General features: G+C 37.6%; 1 protein-coding gene across 7 annotated transcripts in view; it reads right to left on the bottom strand.

The window, feature by feature from the left end:
- The window catches only part of LOC145460426 (uncharacterized), a 39524-nt gene that overhangs the window by 3267 nt on the left and 15098 nt on the right, over positions 1–21159 (bottom strand). For 6 of the 7 annotated variants that reach the window (XM_081445242.1, XM_081445243.1, XM_081445241.1 and 3 more), the window contains 5 exons: positions 15065–15211; positions 14460–14594; positions 8934–9080; positions 7643–7783; positions 1440–1541 (listed from right to left, as the gene is read on the bottom strand). In XM_081445242.1, the coding sequence (XP_081301368.1) occupies positions 1440–1541; positions 7643–7783; positions 8934–9080; positions 14460–14594; positions 15065–15211 (672 nt within the window). The remainder of the gene's footprint in view (positions 1–1439; positions 1542–7642; positions 7784–8933; positions 9081–14459; positions 14595–15064; positions 15212–21159) is intronic. The other variant, XM_081445240.1, reaches the window with a different exon arrangement.

Here is a 21159-nt window from a genome sequence, read left to right as displayed (position 1 = left end):
TGTAGTTAAACACCAGATAGACGCTTTAGTATTTTATTAAATCTATATGTATTTGTAAATAGCTCTAAGCCACATTCAACAATCATGCACATGTAAATAATCTCATTAATTTCATATTCGTTTTATCAATTGTAAATAGTTTTATTAATTTTAATCTAGTTATAGTGTCCCCATTTAGTGGTTATTTACTGTTATTTTAGTTTGACACTTAAATAAAGGTATTCACTCACTCACTCACTCACTCACTCACTCTCACTCACTCACTCACTCACTCTCACTCACTCACTCTCACTCACTCACTCACTCACTCACTCACTCACTCACTCACTCACTCACTCACTCACTCACTCACTCACTCACTCACTCACTCACTCACTCAGAAAATGAGGTACTCTAAAATTACTGGCTGCTTTACAATCCATGCAACCACAGGCGGCCCAGACGTTGAATACGATTAATACATGACATTATGCTGTTGGCGATTGCATTACAATTTTACCCGTTTATGAGACAACAGGCTGAGACAATGTATGAGAATGCTTCGAAAATTACTCTTAATTACTCTCAATGTGTAGAAAATAATTTGAATAACATGGCTTACCTTATGTTTGCATCACCTTATTTTGATGTCTCTGGGTTCCTGGAAGTGGTTTAAAGCCATTTAGGCGAGTTTTACTTTCTGGTGGTTTGCTTCCCCTAAAGAGGAACGTTTCTTTTTAGGGAAAGCAAACCGTCAAAAAGTAAAACTCGCCTAAATGGCTCTAAGCCACCTCCAGGAACCCAGAGACATCAAAATAACGTGATGCAGACATAAGGTAAACCATTTTATTCAAATTACTTTCTACACGTAGCATTTAGAGTAATTTTCGAAGCATTCTCATACATTGTCTTAAAGGGTTAAAATTGTAATGCAATCGCCAACAGCAAAATGTCCCGTATTAATCGTATTCAACGTCTGGGCCGCCTGTGATGCAACAAAAAGATCAAAAATTCTAACTTTGCTCTGTGGCTGAACAAAATACTACAGTCGAACCTCCCGTAAGCAACCATCCAAAATGTCAAGCCTAGGTGGACACTTTATCACTTGTACAAAGTGGATTCATCCATTCTTCCAAGGACACTGATCCAAGTGAACATCCTGATTTAGATCATCCCAAAGGAACATGCCCTTAGGTTTTGTAATTGGCAGAAAAACTCATGTCCAGAAAAGAAACGTAAATAAGTTTGGAGAAAATCCTCCAAATGCTGATTGGCATAACCAAGGGCATAGTCTAACCTGAAGAATTGACACTTCAGATCTTAAGCCACATTAACCAAAATTATACTTTAAACAAGTTGAAATAAATGACCCATCCCACAAGAAGCACTGCAGGCAGGCTGTTGAAGAGTGAAATTCAAGGATGTACATGTACAGTGTCAGCCATAGAATATCTACTTACCATATCTAGGTATTGATCTAATGTTTAGGGAATCGTTATTTTGTACCATAAGAGTTCCAGGCCATTGCTCGAATTCCATTGTAATTTTACATTTTGATGAACCTGAAGGTGTCAGTAGAAAATGAAAATTATCACTCCAACCAAGAATAAGCTTAAAGTATGTTTCAATACAACATGCATTAATTTAAAGGAATGTAGTGTTTTATTGATGCCCATGCTTTACTTTGGTTAACGTAGGGTAAAATCAAAATATCTGTGTTGGGGAGGAGAGGGGTTACTTCCTTACATAGCCTACACAGTTATGTCCTGCACCAAAGGTTGAGGTTTTTGAGCTGTTTTAGTCTCAAACAGGACATAAAACTTCACCATTTTTATTTGTTTGAGAGAATGTATAGCAGGCCTACTGCAATTTAATAGGGACTTTTATCATACCTCTCAGATACTATGCATGCTGTGATTGGTTAATTTAGCTGGCCATATAAAATTTGACGCTGTTTTTGTCACCAAATTATTTCTTAAGTTTTCTTAACTTTTGTGAAAAATGAACTTGTAAAACTTTTCATTTCCAAAAAAACATTGATGGCATGTTATGTTAAAAGATGTTAACAATCTAATCAACTTGTTTTGCTGTCGGCGTACTTCATGATCAGTCATTTGAAGTCAATCTGAATGCCTTGAAACAATCAGACAATGGTAGTTCTCTTTGAGGGCGTACATCATAGGGCGAAACAAGCAAGTAATCGCAAGTAGCATGCAAGTTGAATCTATGTTAAGACTTGCGTTAGGTGGCCCAACGGACTCACAAATTTCCTCACTAGTATGCCAAAAAAACCCTTTCAAGGCAGACATCCTGTATTTCATTGGCTAATGATAGGTTGATGGACGGCACTCAACTTGCGATGACTTGGGTTGGGTGGCCAAACTGTGAAAAACTTGCGTCAACTTGCATGCAAATTTGATCTCAACCAAAATGAGCGCAAGTCATCACAAGTCAATGCCAGTACATGCAAGGCCTAGCCAAATGGAGTCTCCAGTAGAGCCAAGTTTTCAACTTGCGCACACTTGCAAGTCTGTTTGGCCATCTGGCTTTAGTTAAATTTCCAGTGATGTCACACCAAAATGGACAGGATAGTTCTGTTAAATTTATTTATTTATTTATTTATTTATTTATTTAACATTTCCTTATACACAGTTAAAAATCATCAGGTAATACTTATATTTAAAGTTATATATAAAAAAAAATAATACTAATAAACTACTAATAAACAGTCCATGCTAAATACTAATTAATAAAAATTGAAGTAGTAAATCCTAATTTAAATATTAAACTAATCCTGTTTTCCATGAATGCCGTGTCTAACTTTGCTTTTAAACTGATTAAAGGATTTTATCATCCTGAGATTGCAGGGTAGGCTGTTCCAGAGAGTTGCACCACTGTAACTAAAGCTATTTTTCATATAGTTAGTTCGTGGATGAGGTACAACCAGTTTGTTTTCAGAATCCCTTAAAGAATAGCGCATTCCACTACGTTTTAGAAATTTAGACGATAGGTATTCAGGAGCCAAGCCATTTAAAGATTTATATACCATTAAGGCTTTCTGAATTTGACGCTGGGTACACAAATCGTTCCAACCCAGTTGTCGTATTAGACCTTTGGCATCAGTATCATAACTAGAGGAAGTTAACACGCGAGTGGCGCGGTTCTGAAGCTTTTGTAGCCTGTCCGACAAAGTTTTACCGCAGTTACCCCAGACAAGATTGCAGTAGTCAAAATGAGGTTGAATTAGAGCACTGTATATATAAAGCAGTGTAGCTGGTGGAACAAAAGGCCTAACTCGTTTTATGGCACCAATCCCAGATGCAATCTTTTTAGACAATTTATCAATATGGGTTTGCCAAGTTAGGTTTTCGTCGATCAAAACACCGAGCGATTTGACTGAGGAGATACGATTTATTGGAACATTATTAATTGAGAGCTCAAGTGTATCTGGAAGGGTACTCAATCTTTGTCTGGAACCAATCAACATAAATTCAGTTTTAGTCGCGTTTAAAGTAAGTTTGTTAGAAGTACGCCATTTGTTTAAATTACTTAGATCGTCATTTAGATTAGACTGTATAGAGCTCAGATCAGCTCCCACATATGTGATGTGGGTGTCATCAGCATACATCCTAGGCTGACATGATGATAAGCAGTTGGGCAAGTCGTTAACGTAAATAAGAAATAATAGGGGACCTAGGATTGTTCCTTGAGGTACCCCACATTTTAGCGAACAGGTTTGAGAAAGAGAACCATTAACAAGACATCGTTGTGTACGGCTAGTTAAATATGAGTTGAACCAGTCAAGAGCTATTCCTTGAACTCCGTAAAGGTTCATTTTAGTTAAAAGAATTTCATGATCAACAGTGTCGAACGCTTTTTTTTAATCGAGAAAAACTACAGCATTAACATTTCCGCGATCGATATTAAACGCCCAACTATCGGTAGCTTCTAATAGAGCAGAAACAGTTGAATGCAATGAGCGAAAGCCCGACTGTTGTTTAGAAATTATGTCCTCTTTAGTTAGAAAGCTATATAACTGGTCATACACGATCCTCTCGAATACCTTAGCAATTACTGGAATAACTGAAATTAGTTGATAATTATTTAGATCAGATAGCTCACCCTGCTTGAACAATGGAGTAACTCTAGCACATTTCCAATCGTCAGGAAATATACCAGAAGTCAAAGACTTGTTAAAGAGGTCAGATAAAGAGACCGAAATAAGATCAGCACATTCACGGATTAATCTAGCAGAAATGTTATCAAGACCTGTTGCTTTAGATCTAGATAATTTGTTTAGATGAGAAAAAACAATATTACTGCTAGTTGGACAGAAATGGAATGTTTTGTTGTTACAAGTGATAAAGTTAGTGTAGCTCGAATCATCATTTTGACCTATTGGAGGTATTTCATTGGCAAGTCTGGGCCTGATTGTTGAAAAATGGTCATTAAAAGTATCTGAAATTTCACTAGAATTATTGATTACAACGTCATTTACTTTTAGTTCTTTCACAGTCTCATTGCTTTTACAGCGAGATGTAAGTTCATTAATTGTTTGCCAAGTTTTCTTAGAGTTGCCCTCAAATTGCATAAAAGCTTTCAAAAAATAAGATGCCTTAGCAGTTTTGATCCATTTAAACAAGCTGGTTAGAGTGACCATGATTATGATGACAATTATTAATAATGGTAATAGGACTGAGTGGATTATGATGACAGTTATTAATAATGGTAATGGGACTGAGTGGAGTCCAATTCGGTCTGTAAACATACAAGTGATTAACAAAATCGGATGATTGCAAAGTATCTTGTCGTCTATGAAAACAAGAGACAAGCTGTTGAAAACGGCGCGAATTTCAAATCTGCCTGCAGACTGGGAACGCTATACACATGCAAAGGGTAAAACTACAAGTCTCATCAAAAAAACAAAGAGAAGTTTCTTCCGCAAGAAAATTGACGAAAACAAAGGAAATCCAAAAGGAGTTTGGCAAGCACTCAAAACATTAAGTGGGACTAGTAAACCTCGAGTTCGCATCGATGAATTAAACACAGGAAACAACATCATTACTGACGAAGCTTCCATTGCAAATGAGCTTAATCAGTACTTCGTAAACATTCTAGATCAAATTGGCAAGGAAAACGACGCTGGCGTAGAGTTTGATGACACCAAGCTGAAAAATTTTGTCTCTTCGCGATTGAATGATAATGTGGCTTTCAACATCCCTCCAATAACGCCTAAGCAGATCATTGACACCATAGGGAAAATCACTTGTAACAAGGCCTCTGGGCACGATGGCATAAGTATTCGTGTACTCAAAATTATTGCACCAGCGTTTGCAAGTCCATTATGCAAATTGCTGAACCTTTCAATATCGACAAACAGTTTTCCAGACCTTTGGAAAGTAGCAAAAGTTACACCATTGCACAAGGGTGGCGCACGAAACGATATCAACAATTACCGCCCGATATCAGTTTTACCTGTCTTTTCGAAGATTATCGAAAAACACGTAGCCAGCTGTCTTCTTAAGTTTTTACATGACAACAACATGTTATATGAGTATCAATCAGCCTTCAGGTCAGGTCACTCTACAGAAACAGCTCTAATCAGACTTACGGATCACATCCTGAAAAACATGGACAATGACGAAGTGACCGGTCTGGTATTTATAGATTTTTGTAAAGCTTTTGATGTTATAAATCACGAACTTCTTCTAAAAAAGCTGTCTATTTACGGTTTCAATCGTACCTGTCTCAGAGAAAGCAATTTATTACATTAGGGAAAACCACATCTGAACAGCTGACTATCAGACAGGGCGTTCCCCAAGGATCAATATTGGGACCAGTGCTCTTCCTCCTGTTTGTCAATGACATGCCTCTAAACGTTCACAAGTCAACTATGGATATCTATGCAGACGATACCACCTTGTCTTTAAGCTCAGACTGGAAAGCTATTCCTGCACTAAACAAATCATTAACAAAGGACTGGACAGAAGTTGAGAAATGGGCTAGTGAAAACAAAATGTTTATAAATACCAAGAAAACCAAAGCGTTGTTGGCTACGGGAAAGCGTCTGCGCAGACGTATAACCCATGACGCAGGAAAAGTTGAAGCTAGGATGCAAAATGCAGAAATTGAACAAGTTGGTAGCCATAAACTTCTTGGAGTGATAATCGACGAGAACCTAACTTACGAAGTACATGTTGACGAACTATGTAACAAACTTTCAAAACGAATTGGTCTTCTACGTCATATAAGCTGCTACTTGAAAAAGAATCAAAAATTGATCTACTATAACGCAGTAATCAAACCACTCTTCATGTATGCAAGCACAGTATGGACATCGTGTAACAAAGAGGCACTCGAGAGAGTTCTCCGTATGCAAAAACGGGCTGCCCGTATTATTCTTGCAGCACAACGTACTAGTCGAACTGTCACTTTATTTAATAAGCTAAACTGGATCCCCTTTTACAAAGAAGCTTATATAAATCGATGTGCACTGGCCTACAAAAGGATAAACAGAACTTTACCTGAATACATGAACACATCTTTAAGGAAAAACTCTGACGTCCATTCGAGAACTACTAGAAATTGTAATTTAAATTTATTATGCCCCTCTCACAGAAACGCCTCTGAGGGAGGACGCACTTTCGCCGTCAGAACTATTCAAGATTGGAACAGTTTACCCCGGTCTTTAAAAACAGAGAAGTCCGTTAAATCGTTTAAGGCTAAATTATGTAATACTATTCTTAACTCTCAGAAAACTAATGGAATTTTTTAACTCTTATTATTCGTAGTATGTTTGAAATTGTAAGTCCAGTTTATTATTTGTAACCATTTTTAATAGTAACTTAATTAAGTATTTTATTGTAAATAATATCGTATTTTAGCATTTTATTGTAAATAATATATTTTTAGCACTCTAATTATTTTAAGCTGAGGGCCCCAAGTTTATCAGTAACTTAAGTTACTGTCACGGGTCACCCTCATTAAATAAAGTCTTTCACTTCACTTCACTTCACAGAAGTCCGATTTGTTAATCACAAGTATGATTACAGACTGAATAGACCATTTTACAGTTGTCTGCTCAGTGGCCTGGCCTTTGAATGGCAGCGAGGCTGGAGTTGACCTTGTTTTGATACAGACCTCACTGCTTTTGTCATGTAAATGCACCTAGTTAGCATCAGAACAACTTGTTTTACACAACAAAAGCAGTGAGATCGGTATCAAAACAAGGTCAACTCTAGCCTCGCTGCCATACAAAGGCCAGGTCACTGAGCAGACAACTGTAAAATGTTCTATTGGACGACACAATGTTCTGTAACCATTATAATTTCCCACAAAAGTAAAAGTTTCATTTCATCGAGTTTTAGTATAAATCTACTGGCGTTCTATCATGAATGGCATTCTCGGATTGGCTACGCTACTCGCCATTTATTCTGTGATAGATAGTGAGTAGCGTAGCTGTGTGCGCTTGTTAACAAAATGACGGTCACTTCTCTTGCTTTCAATTGACTCTGTGTACGTACACTGTATATAAACTTGGCCGGCCAAGCTTGTATTTAATATGGTCAGTCTGACTGTTAATAAGGTCAGACTTGGATGCCTGCTTCAGTGATAAACAAGGTTCCACTGAATTTATACTGTCTAACATTTGGAAGAAGTGTACCTCTAGGCCTTTGTTGTTGTAAAGTGTCAATCCCAGATATGTCTCTGTTTTCACTTCGGTTTGCTGCTGGTGGAGGGGCTGCAGGTTCTCCTGAACTTCTTTCTTGTCTTCTGCTCCTTCTCAGCAACTTACTACAGTGCTCTAAAATAAAATAAAATACACCGATTCACTTATTTCTAAAATTTTACATTGGATAGTCTTAAAATTAGAAGAGTGACCATAGAGCAATAAAGTACACAGTTGTGGGAGGTCCCACAAGGTATTTCTGATCCATGATGATGGTGTCAATGTTATTAATGTTGACACATTTATAACAGAATTATTTTGGTGACAATTGCTTAAAAAGATTTCATACAAAGGATGATGCAAAGACAGCACATATAAAAAACTAGGCTATTGACAGCTGCTTTATTAAGTTTTAGTTTGCTTGCAACTATCAATCTCTCATTGGTTCTAAAACATAAGTCCACAAAATATTGTTTACCAGCCCCACAATGCCCTGGGCGTACATGTTTTGTTAAGAGGGTTTGGGTTGGCTTAAATCTGAGGGGAGGTCTAAAATCCATACTTTATAGTGTATTTTGTAATCCAAGAGAGGGGGAAGTTGTCAATTGGGACTTCGTCAAACATATTCATAACCTATTTTTTATTTAAAGTACAAGGATCTGTGAGGACATAAGTAATGTAATATGGAAAACTTAGAGTGGGATGGTGGCTTTATATCATTATTATCTTCAGAACTGCCTGGTTTGATTGAGTACATTATTTTTTGTATTAAGATTTTCATTTATTCAACATTGATTTTACTACTAGTTGCTGGCCCATAACATAAAATTTAAATCTTCAAATTCACGTACTGCCAAATGCTTTTATTACTTTAATTAAGTTCAGGAATCTACTTTGAAGGCAACTTTCTCTTCTTTTTAGATCTGAAGATCCACATTTTACAATGAGCCATGCTGGCAATAAGTGGAAGAAAGTAAAAACCATACTGAAGATAGTGATTGAACAAAAAAATATTTCTGGACAGGTTAATGTCCAAAACTTTCGGTGCCTAAGCTCTGTAATTGACAACCTCTAGTTAGTGACAACACTCCTTTCCTCAGTGCATAGCTCAAGACAAGGCAGAGTAGAGAGAGCCTGGGAACAAGGCTGTGCAATCTTGTGCCTTTGTATCGATCATTTATTTGCTCTTGCTTGCAAGCATATTATGGTCAGATTTTGGTACCTGCTCAATAAACAAGGTTCCACTGAATTTATACTTAAAAACGGGACTACAGTGTAAGTGTACCTCTAAGCCTTTGTTGTTGTACAGTGTCAGTCTCAGACATGTCTCTGCTGTCACTTTGGTTAGCTGCTGACTGTGCATGTGGGACCATAGGTTCTCCTGAACGTCTTTGTTGTGTTCTGCTCCTTCTTCTAGGCAACCTATGGTGTTCTAAAATTTAAAAGATATAAAATGGTTCACTTCATTTACATTCTAGGATAGTCTTGCAGTTGAAGGGTTTTGCTAGGTGCATAACTGAACAAATTCTAGCTTTAAATATGGACTTCCCACTGCACTAAATGATGACACTGATGATGATGATATAGTTTTATTTTTTTCTCAAGCATCTGTGCGGGCCGGAATCCTAAATCCTCAAATTTGATTGGCTAATCATATGCACGCGACCAGTCCAGCTTTTTACGATACGGCCCATGGGCCAGATTTTTTTCGCCGCTGCCTAAATTTCCCTCCTAAAAGTTAGCAGTAATCATCAATCTTTTGCTTTTTTTGACACATCCATCGACGATTAGTCAACGCAAGTTTATCTGTGTTGACTTTAAAATGGCAAGGAAAGTCACTGTAAGTAAATTCAATTGAGTGTTTTGAAGTTGTGAGAGTTTGCTTTATAATTGTTTGTACCTTGATGCTGTAATGGTGCGTAATCCTGTGTTTCTCTCGCCGTAAAATTTGAGTCAATTTCAGTCGAGTTTACCTCTCTGATCGTTGCTGTATTTAGAAGAATTTGTGTGGAATACACTTAACGAATTTCCTCGCTTTCTGCTATTCAATTTACAGTAAGTGACGAAGTGATTTTAAAAGCAACGACTGACAGAAATTGTTGTCGTAGTAAAACTTCAAACTTTGCAAAAAATTTCACACCGCAAAAACAACTTTGGAGAACTTAACTGGTGAAATAAATGCAACTAACACAAAGTAGTTCGAAAAAAATCTGTTTTTTAATACATCTTTCTTTGTCTACTGTCTGAGTTACTCACTTGTTGTCAAGATTTTTTTCAAATCGTTAGTAGACGGCACACAAGCCGATTCAATGCATAAACAAACCCATTGTAATCTGTAAAACCAATTTACTGCAGGAAAAACAAAATAAACATGTTATTTGCCCTTACCTTGGGCTTGAAAATGCTGCCTCGACCTACGGCCTCGGGCAGCATTTTCAAGACCTCAGTCACAGTTTTTCACCATATGGACCTCCCAGCCGGCAAATAACATATATTTAATAATGATTGTACATTACAATTTGACCTAATGCAAACTTCTTAAAACAAAATCTGTTGCTTCCTTTGAGTACAATCATTTATTCTTAATGTGCTCTAAGCATCAGTGTTCAGCATATACATTGTAATGCATATGGTTGCTATACAAGTGACGAAAAGTAAAAAAAATACAAGAGATGCAAAATAGTCTTGGAGTGTCTTGCTTAATCATTGCTATTATAAAATACTTAGTACCTATGGGTGATCTATAAAAATAACCAATAACGAAAGCTTAATCCAACCAAGCTATGGGCTCAATAAATCAATGGGCCCCTGTGGATACCAGCAACGTTGCTGAATGGGCTACTGGCTGGTAGAATAAAGTTACTTTAGTTATTAGTAAACTACAGCTAACTGCAAAGCTGACCAGAAATTTTTTTGCTTGCTTAAGCAGGCACAATTCTTCTTAATTTTGAAAATGCTACGTGAAAGTGACTTGGCCGTTAAGGTATCAGCCAACCCAAAATTGACCATTTTACATAATTTTGGATTTTTATATGATTCGATAAATCTTAGGCATAGCTTTCGTTTAAAAAAAAATTCACAAAAAAATGTTATTCATACGGGAAGTTATTAAGCGAAAACAATTTTGTCATCTTTATTATTCTAATTAGCCACTGACAACTCTTGTCATCACGTTGTCAAATAAGGAGAGGTTACCAGACAGCTAAGCACATGTGTGTTTGCGTTTCACAAAACACATGTGACTCGCCATCTTGGAAGCGCTCAAAGTTTTCGTCTTGTGCAATCTATGAATGTCTTCGAAAAAGAAAGAAAGATCGTGTCCCTTTGCAAACCTTCCGTTTGCATCATCGCTGATGTCTGCCAGCGCCGGACTGTTAGCTGCTGCTCTCGATCGCTTTCTTGTCTTTGGCATCTTTACAAACCTAGCTATAATTAAAGATAAATTCATCAAGATGTTTTCATTGCTGCACATAATCTGAACTATTTGAGAAGTCAGTCAAATGATTCAGCGTTTACTAACCTCAAGGAATAAGTTGTTGGGCCGGTCTTGGAAGCGGCTTTTTCTCAACGGCAGTTTCCCACCGCCGCGAAAATTTGTCTGTTTCTTGTTACCTGTCAAACTACTATTGTTCAAGAAAACTGATACTTTCTTTTATCAATCAACACTTTATTTGCTTGACGCCTAGGTGACGCCTAGGTGCTGCTAATCTCATTGCGGTCAAAATTCTATTTTTCCTTGTTTCTCGATATGAAAATTTGGGCAAGTTGTGCATGCATTTTGAACTCCAAGTCTGCAGCCCCTGGACCAATTTGGCTGAAATTTGGCCAAAATGTTGTCAGATAGCTTACCTACAAAACCGTGTCTGCGAATTTTAATTGTTCTTTTCATTTCAAAGTTATAGCCTATTTTCCACTGGTGGTGGCAATAATTTCTCATCCCCAAATATATTTGCTTGTAAAAATAAAATGAATGCACATTCCAGAAATCTGAGACACAGTTTTTTTAGGCAAAAGTGTGAAGAAATGAAAGCCATATTAATTGCTTTCTTCTGTTTGTTTTTGGTGAGTGTGGAACTTAATGAATGAAAACACTCAGCTTTGCAAAAACCTCCTCATTTTTTAAGCGCATTAAAGTTTTATACCTTTTAAAGGGAATTAGCTGTAATCATGATTATTCAGCTTTCAAAAAATATACTGTTTATAGGGGTTTGTGTTGAAACAAAGTGCGCTAGAACGAACCGTGCACAGACGGCCCTGGTGGGTTGACTGATACCTTAAGTGGCTCCTTCTAAAATAGGTACCGGGATCCTGGTGGGCTTCTGTCAAGAATCCCGGCACACACTGCAGATTCTGCTGCGATCCCGCTGAGGTGGCCCGGCAGAGTCCTTTTCAGGAAAAATTCCCATCATGCATCTTGGCAAGAATTCCGCCAAGAAATCTGTCCTCACCGGGATCCGACCATAAAAAACATCTCCTCCAGGATACTGGTGAGAATCCCATGGGGAAGTAAAATCTTGGTAGTAGTCCCGGTGAGAACTAACTTCTTGCCAAGCGGGCAACAGATTGCAAAGTTAAAGTGTTACTTACAGAAAAATATCTTTTCGCACAACACGTTTTTTATTGTTCAAGTTCGTTTGTTCCACAAGAATTAACATGAAACATGATCTTTCCTTCTCACTTGAATTCACACACGAAAAACCGCACAGATAATGCAAACTGAAAATCTTGATTTTCCCTGGAGATTATTTTATCCTGATATGTTCTAGTGTTTCAATAGTTTTCGATGGTGCAGTGCGTAATTATTTAATACAAAATTCTTCGTATATACAGATTTTCGCAATTCAGCTTAAGTCTACAAATAAACATGTCTTGAGTAAACAAAATTTCAATAGCGGTGACTTGTTAGCAATTTCATTTTATCAATATTTGGTACCACAGCAGGTACCATAAGCACTTCTAGAAACGATTTCAAGACTTATTTTAGTGATCTTTAATGAAACTTTCAAGTGATCCTAAATTTAGCGTACATAAATTTTATATTAGTTCACTACAATAAACTGTGGCGGCTAAAAATAGCAACTCACTCCGCCGTGTGTGTGAAAGTTTGGTTAAAGTACAAGAAAAATATTTAATACGTAGCTTTTTGGGTAATTTGGTGTCCCGCAACTGTAAAAAAAACCCACAATTCTTTTTCAAAATCCCACAGCTTAGTAAAGACTATCAAATTGCTCTACTGGCTGGACTGTCGCAAGAGCTTTCAGGTATCTTCTGAAAAGTTTAACTCTCCACAAATACTGAGATACCTTAAGTTGACTTCTAGATCAAACTACTGGTAGATAACCTACATGTAGGAAATTTTTACGTAAATTACCTAAATGGGAGGATTAATTTTTATTTGGGCCATTTTAGCACAAAACTATGAATGAGTTTCATCATACGAAAACATGCCGGTATGGCAGTATTATCACTTTTCACGCATATCGCATGACGCTGAGTCTGCATAACAACAGTCGCGCAGATCACTCAACATGTGAGAAAGAAAATTTTTAAGAGACGATGGATCAAGATCTTGGCATACTGTATGAAATCCTGGACTGCCAGCTAAAGAAAAGTAAACCTGGAGATGAATCGAAAGAATGTGTGATTGCACTTGAAAGAAAGTACACAAAACAAAAACAATTCATTCGTAGCCTGGAAAGTAATGCCCAGGTGGGTCTTAAAGAAGATGAACTGGTAAATTCTTTCATACCCATGACCTTCCATCATCCACAGACAAAGTCTACAAAGCTACAAATGATCTATCATTTGTTTTATAGCAAGAAAAGTAGCTGTTACAACATTGTTTATTCATAGAAACTTGTGACTGATCAGTTTCACTGGCTGAAATACAGTACTTAAATTCAAATTTAAGTTTCAGCATTCAAGAGTGTAAATGCATCATTCAAACAATCAATGTGCTAAAGTCAATTTAAAGGTGTTTCTGTTTTGAATTGTGATCACTGGTCTTTTAATCAGCCTTCTTGAAAACCTCTCTGGTAATATTTGTGATAACATAAGAAAGTCAAACTTGTTTGTCTGTAGAAAGCCGCCAGGAGTAATCTGATAGTGCACACCAAACAACAAGACCAAAAAGCTTCAAGATTACTTGTATAATTATTTTAATTTCATGGTTCAATTAATTATCAACTGACTAAACCATGGCTTAATTTTGAGATTTAATTAATCAATTGATTAATTATTTAATCAATTGACAAATTAAATTGTTTTTGGGCAACCTGCCTGGAGAGCTGGGCACCCTAGCTGGAATGGTTTGGAGCCTGAAGGACTCCCTGAAAATTTTCTTAGAGCACAGCCTTGTTTTGCTCGCTTAAACAGGCACAATCCTTCTTAATTTCGAAAATGCTACATGAATGTGACTTGACCTTTAAGTGGGCCTTCTAAAATAGGTACCAGGATCCCAGTGGGCTTCTGTCAAGAATCCTGGCACACACCGGGATCCTGCTGCGATCCTGCTGAGGTGGCCCTCCAAGGTCCTTTCCGGGATGACAATATGGTCTTATATATCTCACGAAGTTACAACCATATTTTTTCATCATCAAACAAAAAAACAGAGGACCAACCAGTGAAAATGTAGCAGCATTTTATGACATTTTGGTGGTCCATTGACGACCGCATTAGTTAATTGTGTTAATAACTCTAGATCTATTCTTGTCCTTTGTTTTATTTTATGTACATGTAATGTAAATTATATTATTCTAATGTAAATATTGTCTTGGCAAAACATAAGTGAGTTAACTAAAACCAAGTGTACCTCTGTCAGAATTAACTTCTGAAGTCTGCCGGCTGACAGGACTACAAGAATCTTCTTCAAATTCACTTAGACTAAAATTACTACTAGTTGCTAGCCCATAACTTGGAAGACATCTCTGGCTTGGTCTCTGACTTGCTGCGACATAAAATTTAAATCTTTAAATTCACATACTGCCAAATGCTTTATTACTTTAATTAAGTTGAGGAATCTACTTTGAAGGCAACTATCTCAGCTTTTTAGATTTGAAGATCCATATTTGACAATGAACCATGCTGGCAATAAGTGGAAGAAAGTAAAACCCTACTGAAGATAGTGATTGAACAAAAAATATTTCTGGACAGGTTAATGTCCAAAACTTTCGGTGCCTAAGCTCTGTAATTGACGACCTTTAGTCAGTGACAACACTCCTTCTTTCTTCAGTGCATAGGTCAAGACAAGGCAGAGTAGAGAGAGCCTGGGGACAAGGCTGTGCAATCTTGTGCCTTTGTATCAATCATTTATTTGCTCTTGCTTGCAAGCATATTATGGTCAGATTTTGGTACCTGCTCAATAAACAAGGTTCCACTGAATTTATACTTAAAAATGGGACTACAGTGTAAGTGTACCTCTAAGCCTTTGTTGTTGTACAGTGTCAGTCTCAGACATGTCTCTGCTGTCACTTTGGTTAGCTGCTGACTGTGCATGTGGGACCATAGGTTCTCCTGAACTTCTTTGTTGTGTTCTGCTCCTTCTTCTAGGCAACCTATGGTGTTCTAAAATTTAAAAGATATACAATGGTTCACTTCATTTACATCCTAGGATAGTCTTGCAGTTGAAGGGTTTTGCTAGGTGCATAACTGGACAAATTCTAGCTTTAAATATGGACTTCCCACTGCATTAAATGACGACACTGATGATGATGATATACTGTTTTAATAATGATTGTACATTACAATTTGACCTAATGCAAACTTCTTAAAACAAAATCTGATGCTTCCTTTGAATACAATCATTTATTCTTAATGTGCTCTAAGCATCAATGTTACGCATATACAGTGTAATGCATATGGTTGTTAAACAAGTGACAAAAAGTAAAAAAGTACAAGAGATGCAAAATAGTCTTAGAGTGTCTTGCTTAATCATTGCTATTATAAAATACTTAGTACATATGGGTGATCTATAAAAATGAACAATAACGAAAGCTTAATCCAACTAAGCTATGGGCTCGATAAAACAATGGGCCCCTGTGGATACCGACAATGTTGCTGAATGGGCTACTGGCTGGTAGAATAAAGTTACTTTAGTTATTAGTAAACTGCAGCTAACTGCAAAGCTGACTGGAAATTTTTTTGCTCGCTTAAGCAGGCACAATCCTTCTTAATTTTGAAAATGCTACATGAAAGTGACTTGGCCTTTAAGCGGGCCCTTCTGAAATAGGTACTGGGATCCTGGTGAGCTTCTGTCAAGAATCCCGGCACACACTGCGGATTCTGATGCGATCCCGCTGAGGTGGCCTGGCAAAGTCCTTTCCAGGAAAAATTCCCATCATGCATCTTGGCAAGAATTCTGCCAAGAAATCTGTCCTCACCAGGATCTGGCCATAAAAAACATCTCCTCCAGCATACTGGTGAGAATCCCGTGGGGAAGTAAAATCTTGGTAGTAGTCCTGGTGAGAACTAAATTCTCACCAAGAAAAAATTATTGCATAGAAATTCCCGCCAAAAAGTTGTACATTCACAAATCTCGGTGAGTATATTAAACCTGTTCTTGAAATAAATTAACTACTTCATGGTTAACCCTGGAAGCAACTGCTGCTCTAAAACTATCATGAGCCATATCTAATTAAGACTCAATTTTTAACGAGCTGTGAAGACAAAATCCCACACGTTTAGCTATAAGCATGCAAATCAGGTCTAGACAAACTGGAGCCTTTAAGGACAGTGCCTACTTTTATTCGTGTACACACATTCTGCACATCATGCAAGGAATAGTTTAAGGTGGCTGAATACAGTTTTCAAGTGCCTATGCCTGATTATTCACCATTACTTTTTAACTATTTATGCTTGGGGGCCCATTTTTCACAAGAGTCAAGAGGTTTTATTCTCGCATTTTGGCTAAGGTGTGTGCTGTTACCATGGCAACAGGGCTGGTTGAAAACAAGGCTTCAAAAATGGTTTTGGTTTATTAGACTTTTTTCATCATTTGCCCACTACGAATTCACATAAAATCCCTTCTGTCAACACTGCGATATTATGAATACTATGAACACTATGAATGTAAGAAGCATCAGTAATGGTATTAGTATCGTAACTTAAAAAGGGTAAATGTATTGTTTTGTAGAGTAAATTATGCAAATTTTAGTATTGTAAGTAGCATGTGTAATTGCATCGTATTGTTAATTAGAGTAAGTAGTGTTAGTAGTTGTATTACTGTTGTAAAAAAAAATAATAATAATAAAACACTGTGATAGATAAAATGTGACAGTGACACTGTGACAGAGACGGTTTTCGTAATTCGCTGTAAATCGTTTTCACTACATGTTCTGTATTATCAACAATTCCCAATTTCCATATTACAATTTACAATTTCTTTTGCCAAATTTCTTGAAATTCTAACAACTGAATCATTTGAAATCGGCAAGTTCCTGTAAAAGCACTCAGTCTCAATTTTTTGAGCAACTGTGAATGCGCTGCATTTAACAGGGTCCCTTTGGAGAATTTCAGGCGGTACAAAATGTGGACCCCTCAACCTGGAGCCCCTATTGGACCTTCTTTTGGACTCCATCTGGACCCCTTCTGGACCCCTTCTGGACCCCTTCTGGACCCCTTCTGGACCCCCACCCCAACCCCCATTTGGACCCCGTATTCTTTCTTCTGGAAAATAAGGCTCTATTTAATCAGTGGGCAAAATGTGAAGAAATAATGAATTCACGCAGCGTTGTGAATAATATGATGGCTACAGTTAACTGAGTTTATTTTTTTTTATACCTGGTTAAAATTCCCAAATAACTTAACTCGGTTAAAGGTTGGTTATGACGAAACAACGGGTTATGGCTGCATTGCGATAGTTTGTGAAGTGGGTGAGCTCAATTGACGTCATGACGTACTGGATAACCTGACAAAACGACAGACTTTGAGAACCACAGTCTTATTTTCTTGATTCTTTTTCTTTGTTTTTGTGTCCTTTAGTTTCTTTACATTCACGGCTAAGGCAGTCTCTCTTCCTTCTCATGCGCACTATACACGAATTTCCGAGGCAGTTCTTTCAAACATGATGTTGATTTTGTGTGGACATCAGAGTGTTCTCCACTGCTGTCGAATGAATGGCCCTTGAATTTGACTGGAATTCTACTATGCATGACTTTTAAACCACATCAAGTCCTTTCACTAAGAACTTTTCGTATTCTTTCATTTACGACAAAAAAAACACTTGCTTCAGAGCATCTTTATCAACAGAGAAGTGCGAATTATGGCATCTAGAAACCGTGAAATGCTCTCGATCCACAGCTGTTATGTTTGGAAAATGCACTTCACTTAAAATTGTTCATGAATTCATTCATTCATCTGCATTTCTTGCCATTTTAACGAACTGCCGCTTCTCTTTGAAGTACTCCTTTGTTCTTTGCTCAGTTGATCAAAATTTCTCCTTCTAAGGTGAATGAGCGCTTCCTGTTCAGGCCATGGTGCCTTGCAAACTTGACTGATATGATATAGCTGACATATATTAGGAAAAAACTAAAAATCCACTCTAGTAATACAACTGTTTCAAACTGTTGTTACCACTCGCCATGTTCAGTAGAAGATTATGCACTGTTTGTGCCACAGTGAACATCTCACATACAGACCGTGATCACCGACACATTTCATGAAAAAACCAATGCATGGGTTAGACCATGCAGAAAGGTAGTTCAAAATTAACCTAACTCAGTTAAAAAATCTATTGTCCTTCAATTAATTTCCATGGTAACCATTAGCCCGGTTTAAGTTCAATAAACTGCCGAAAATAGTGGCCACTCACGATTATTCGGTAACCGAGTTAATCGTAATTGATTAATTAGAAATAACCCGGTTAACTCTCATAGTATGGCCGAAGCCATTACATTATTCTAGACACAATGCTGCGTAAATTCATTAATTTCTTCACATCTTGCTTGCTGACTAAGTAGACTTCATCATTTTATGTTCTAAGATTAATTATTTAAATCAGGAGCCCATATTTTCTGGAAGTAAAAATGGGGGGTCCAGATGGGAGTCCAGAGAGGGGTCCAGAAGGGGGTCCAGAAGGGAGTCCAGAAGGGAGTCCAGAAGGGAGTCCAGATGGGGTCCAAAAGGGGGTCCAGTAGGGGGTCCAGTAGGTGGTCCAGATTGAGGGGTCCACGTTTTGTACCGACCCGAGACTTTCTGGGTTCTTTGCATCATCACCTCTTCCAACTTACCTTTGTAATAAAAGACTAAAGTCATCAATACATGGTGTTCAATTAGGAAAATAGCACAGATAGTGCGGGCGCTGAGCAAATAAAATGATTGTTGTATCAACGGCATGTTTGTTTTTTCGCAATCCTTGCGCATGTGCTGAATCGCATTAGCACCTTAAATGCCACCCGTGTTGAGGTTGACTAACCCAATCACCTACGCTACCAAGTACAACACTGAAAAGAAAACAAAATTTTCCCACTGTGACCAAATCAAGTTTAACGAACCTGTACTTACACCAGGAACACCAGAATAACAGTATATTGCTAAACACTTAACTATTAACATCTTCCAGCCGAAAAACTAGCTGTTAATCTGTTGAAAATTATACTGAGATCCAACTGTAAACATGTACCTGCAGACAGCGTAGTGCACGCACAAAACAAGTGCGAGAAACGCAAATGTCTTACTTACTGGGGAGGGGAAAGGAAAAAACGTAACACGCACTGTAAAAGTTTTCAAAAAAGATCTGATTTCAATAACTTTAAAAAACGCATGGTTACCTCTACATTTCACGTCATGAAATGGAAGTGGCAAGCCTATTCAATAAGTGATTAGTTTCTGGTGGTGAGCAAAAGGTATTTAGACTGCATTTTAGCTGAACCAGAGGAAGGCTGTCAGAGATGCTAAAAGCACTGTTGCAATGATTTGGTTATTAAGCGCATACCAAAAATGGTTTTTATGGTACTATTTACCATACAGTTTTAAGATCTTTACAAATGTGTTTGCTTTTTGGTATGTAAAGGCGAATTCTAAAGAAATCTGTGAAAAAATATTCTTTCCTTCCTTTTTCAGAAAACTGCTGATGTCAGCATTTTTGTAAAGATTCAAGGCTAATTATCTCAATAGATTCCAATAGCCCCTGCAAAGGGCTATAGGAATCCATTGAGATAATTATCTCAGGTGGATTCCAATAGCCCTTGCAAAGATCTACTTTTCCCGCATGGTCCTAACCTGGTGCAAAAACCTTTCTTTTTAGTAGGCACCATCCTTAAATGGCTTCTCTGTTTTGAGATTTTTGCATGATTTTAATTAGAAGTCGGTCGATGGAAACAAGGCTTGGCTGTAATATAAACACTCACTTGGCCTCAAAAATTTCTTTTTTGTGACAGCATCTGGCAAATCTCTAGCATAGTTCTTTCCTCAGGCCACAAAAATAGCAAACATGTTCTAGGAATCTTCCCGCTTGGCTGACTAAAATCACATGGGACAGTAGAAGAGAGTTTGAGTGCTTCAAGTGCTGCCAAAAGTCCACAGTCAGAAAAGAGCTGGAAAATTGTTGGTTTGCCTGGTTTGTTTACTTCAAAGCTTTAGTAATGAGCTTACTGTAGGGAAAAGCTCCTTTGTTGAAGTTGATGTAAATTGCGTGCCAGCTGTTGAGCATCAAAACGTGAACATTAGTTGTGCAAGAAATTTCACAAAGACTTCTCCAAGCTAGCCTTGCTGGGTATGGTACGTATTTCCAGATAAAATTAACATGAAGTATCCATCATTTGAAACATCGCTTTTTGTTCAACACACTCATATTCCGATGGTCAAGATTCAACATTCAACACAACATTCAAGGATCTTTCAAGATTCAAGACAATTCAAGAGGACATTGAATATTCAACACAATGTCAATTAACATTCAAAACATCGTTCAAAATTAAATGAGAAATTCACAATATGAAAAGCCTTTAGCCACTCAAGACCATTCAACATGAAAGAGTGCATTTGACATGCTGAAGGACATTCGACATGTCTGCAAAGTTTAATTATATTTCTGGTTCTACATTGTACATAATTTCCACTTGTTTATTTATTTTTGATTTTGTCAGCTGTTTAATTTTTTGTTTTTATTGTTACCTTTAGGCAGCCCTTCAACAAGGGAAGTAGTTCCTGTTAAGGGTTCTCCTGTCAATACTTGTAGTCTTTATAATAAAAACATTCGAATCAACCACGATGGACTGGTCCCCAGAGGCCCTTGCAGTCCTTCTTACCCTACCAAGGGAATGGGAACCAGCAGCTTACAGGCAACTGTATTCCCACAAATGTGGGGTTACATGGAAAACATGGGACCGGGGTCCCAGGGTCCCAGGGTATGGGATCCTAGGATAAATATCAAACATTAGGACATATTGAACAGTATTTTGTCTCTACAAGTGAAAAAATGAAGTCAAGTGTACTCAGTCTGCACGGTCTGCATGGTCTGCGTTTTGGGGTGACCGGGATTTCGGTGCCTTTTGGCACTGGCGCTACTCAGTGCT

The sequence above is a fragment of the Orbicella franksi genome, chromosome 11, assembly GCF_964199315.1.
Source record: "Orbicella franksi chromosome 11, jaOrbFran1.1, whole genome shotgun sequence".
In the NCBI taxonomy this organism is placed as follows: domain Eukaryota; kingdom Metazoa; phylum Cnidaria; class Anthozoa; order Scleractinia; family Merulinidae; genus Orbicella; species Orbicella franksi.
This window is presented reverse-complemented; position numbering and strand designations above follow the sequence as displayed.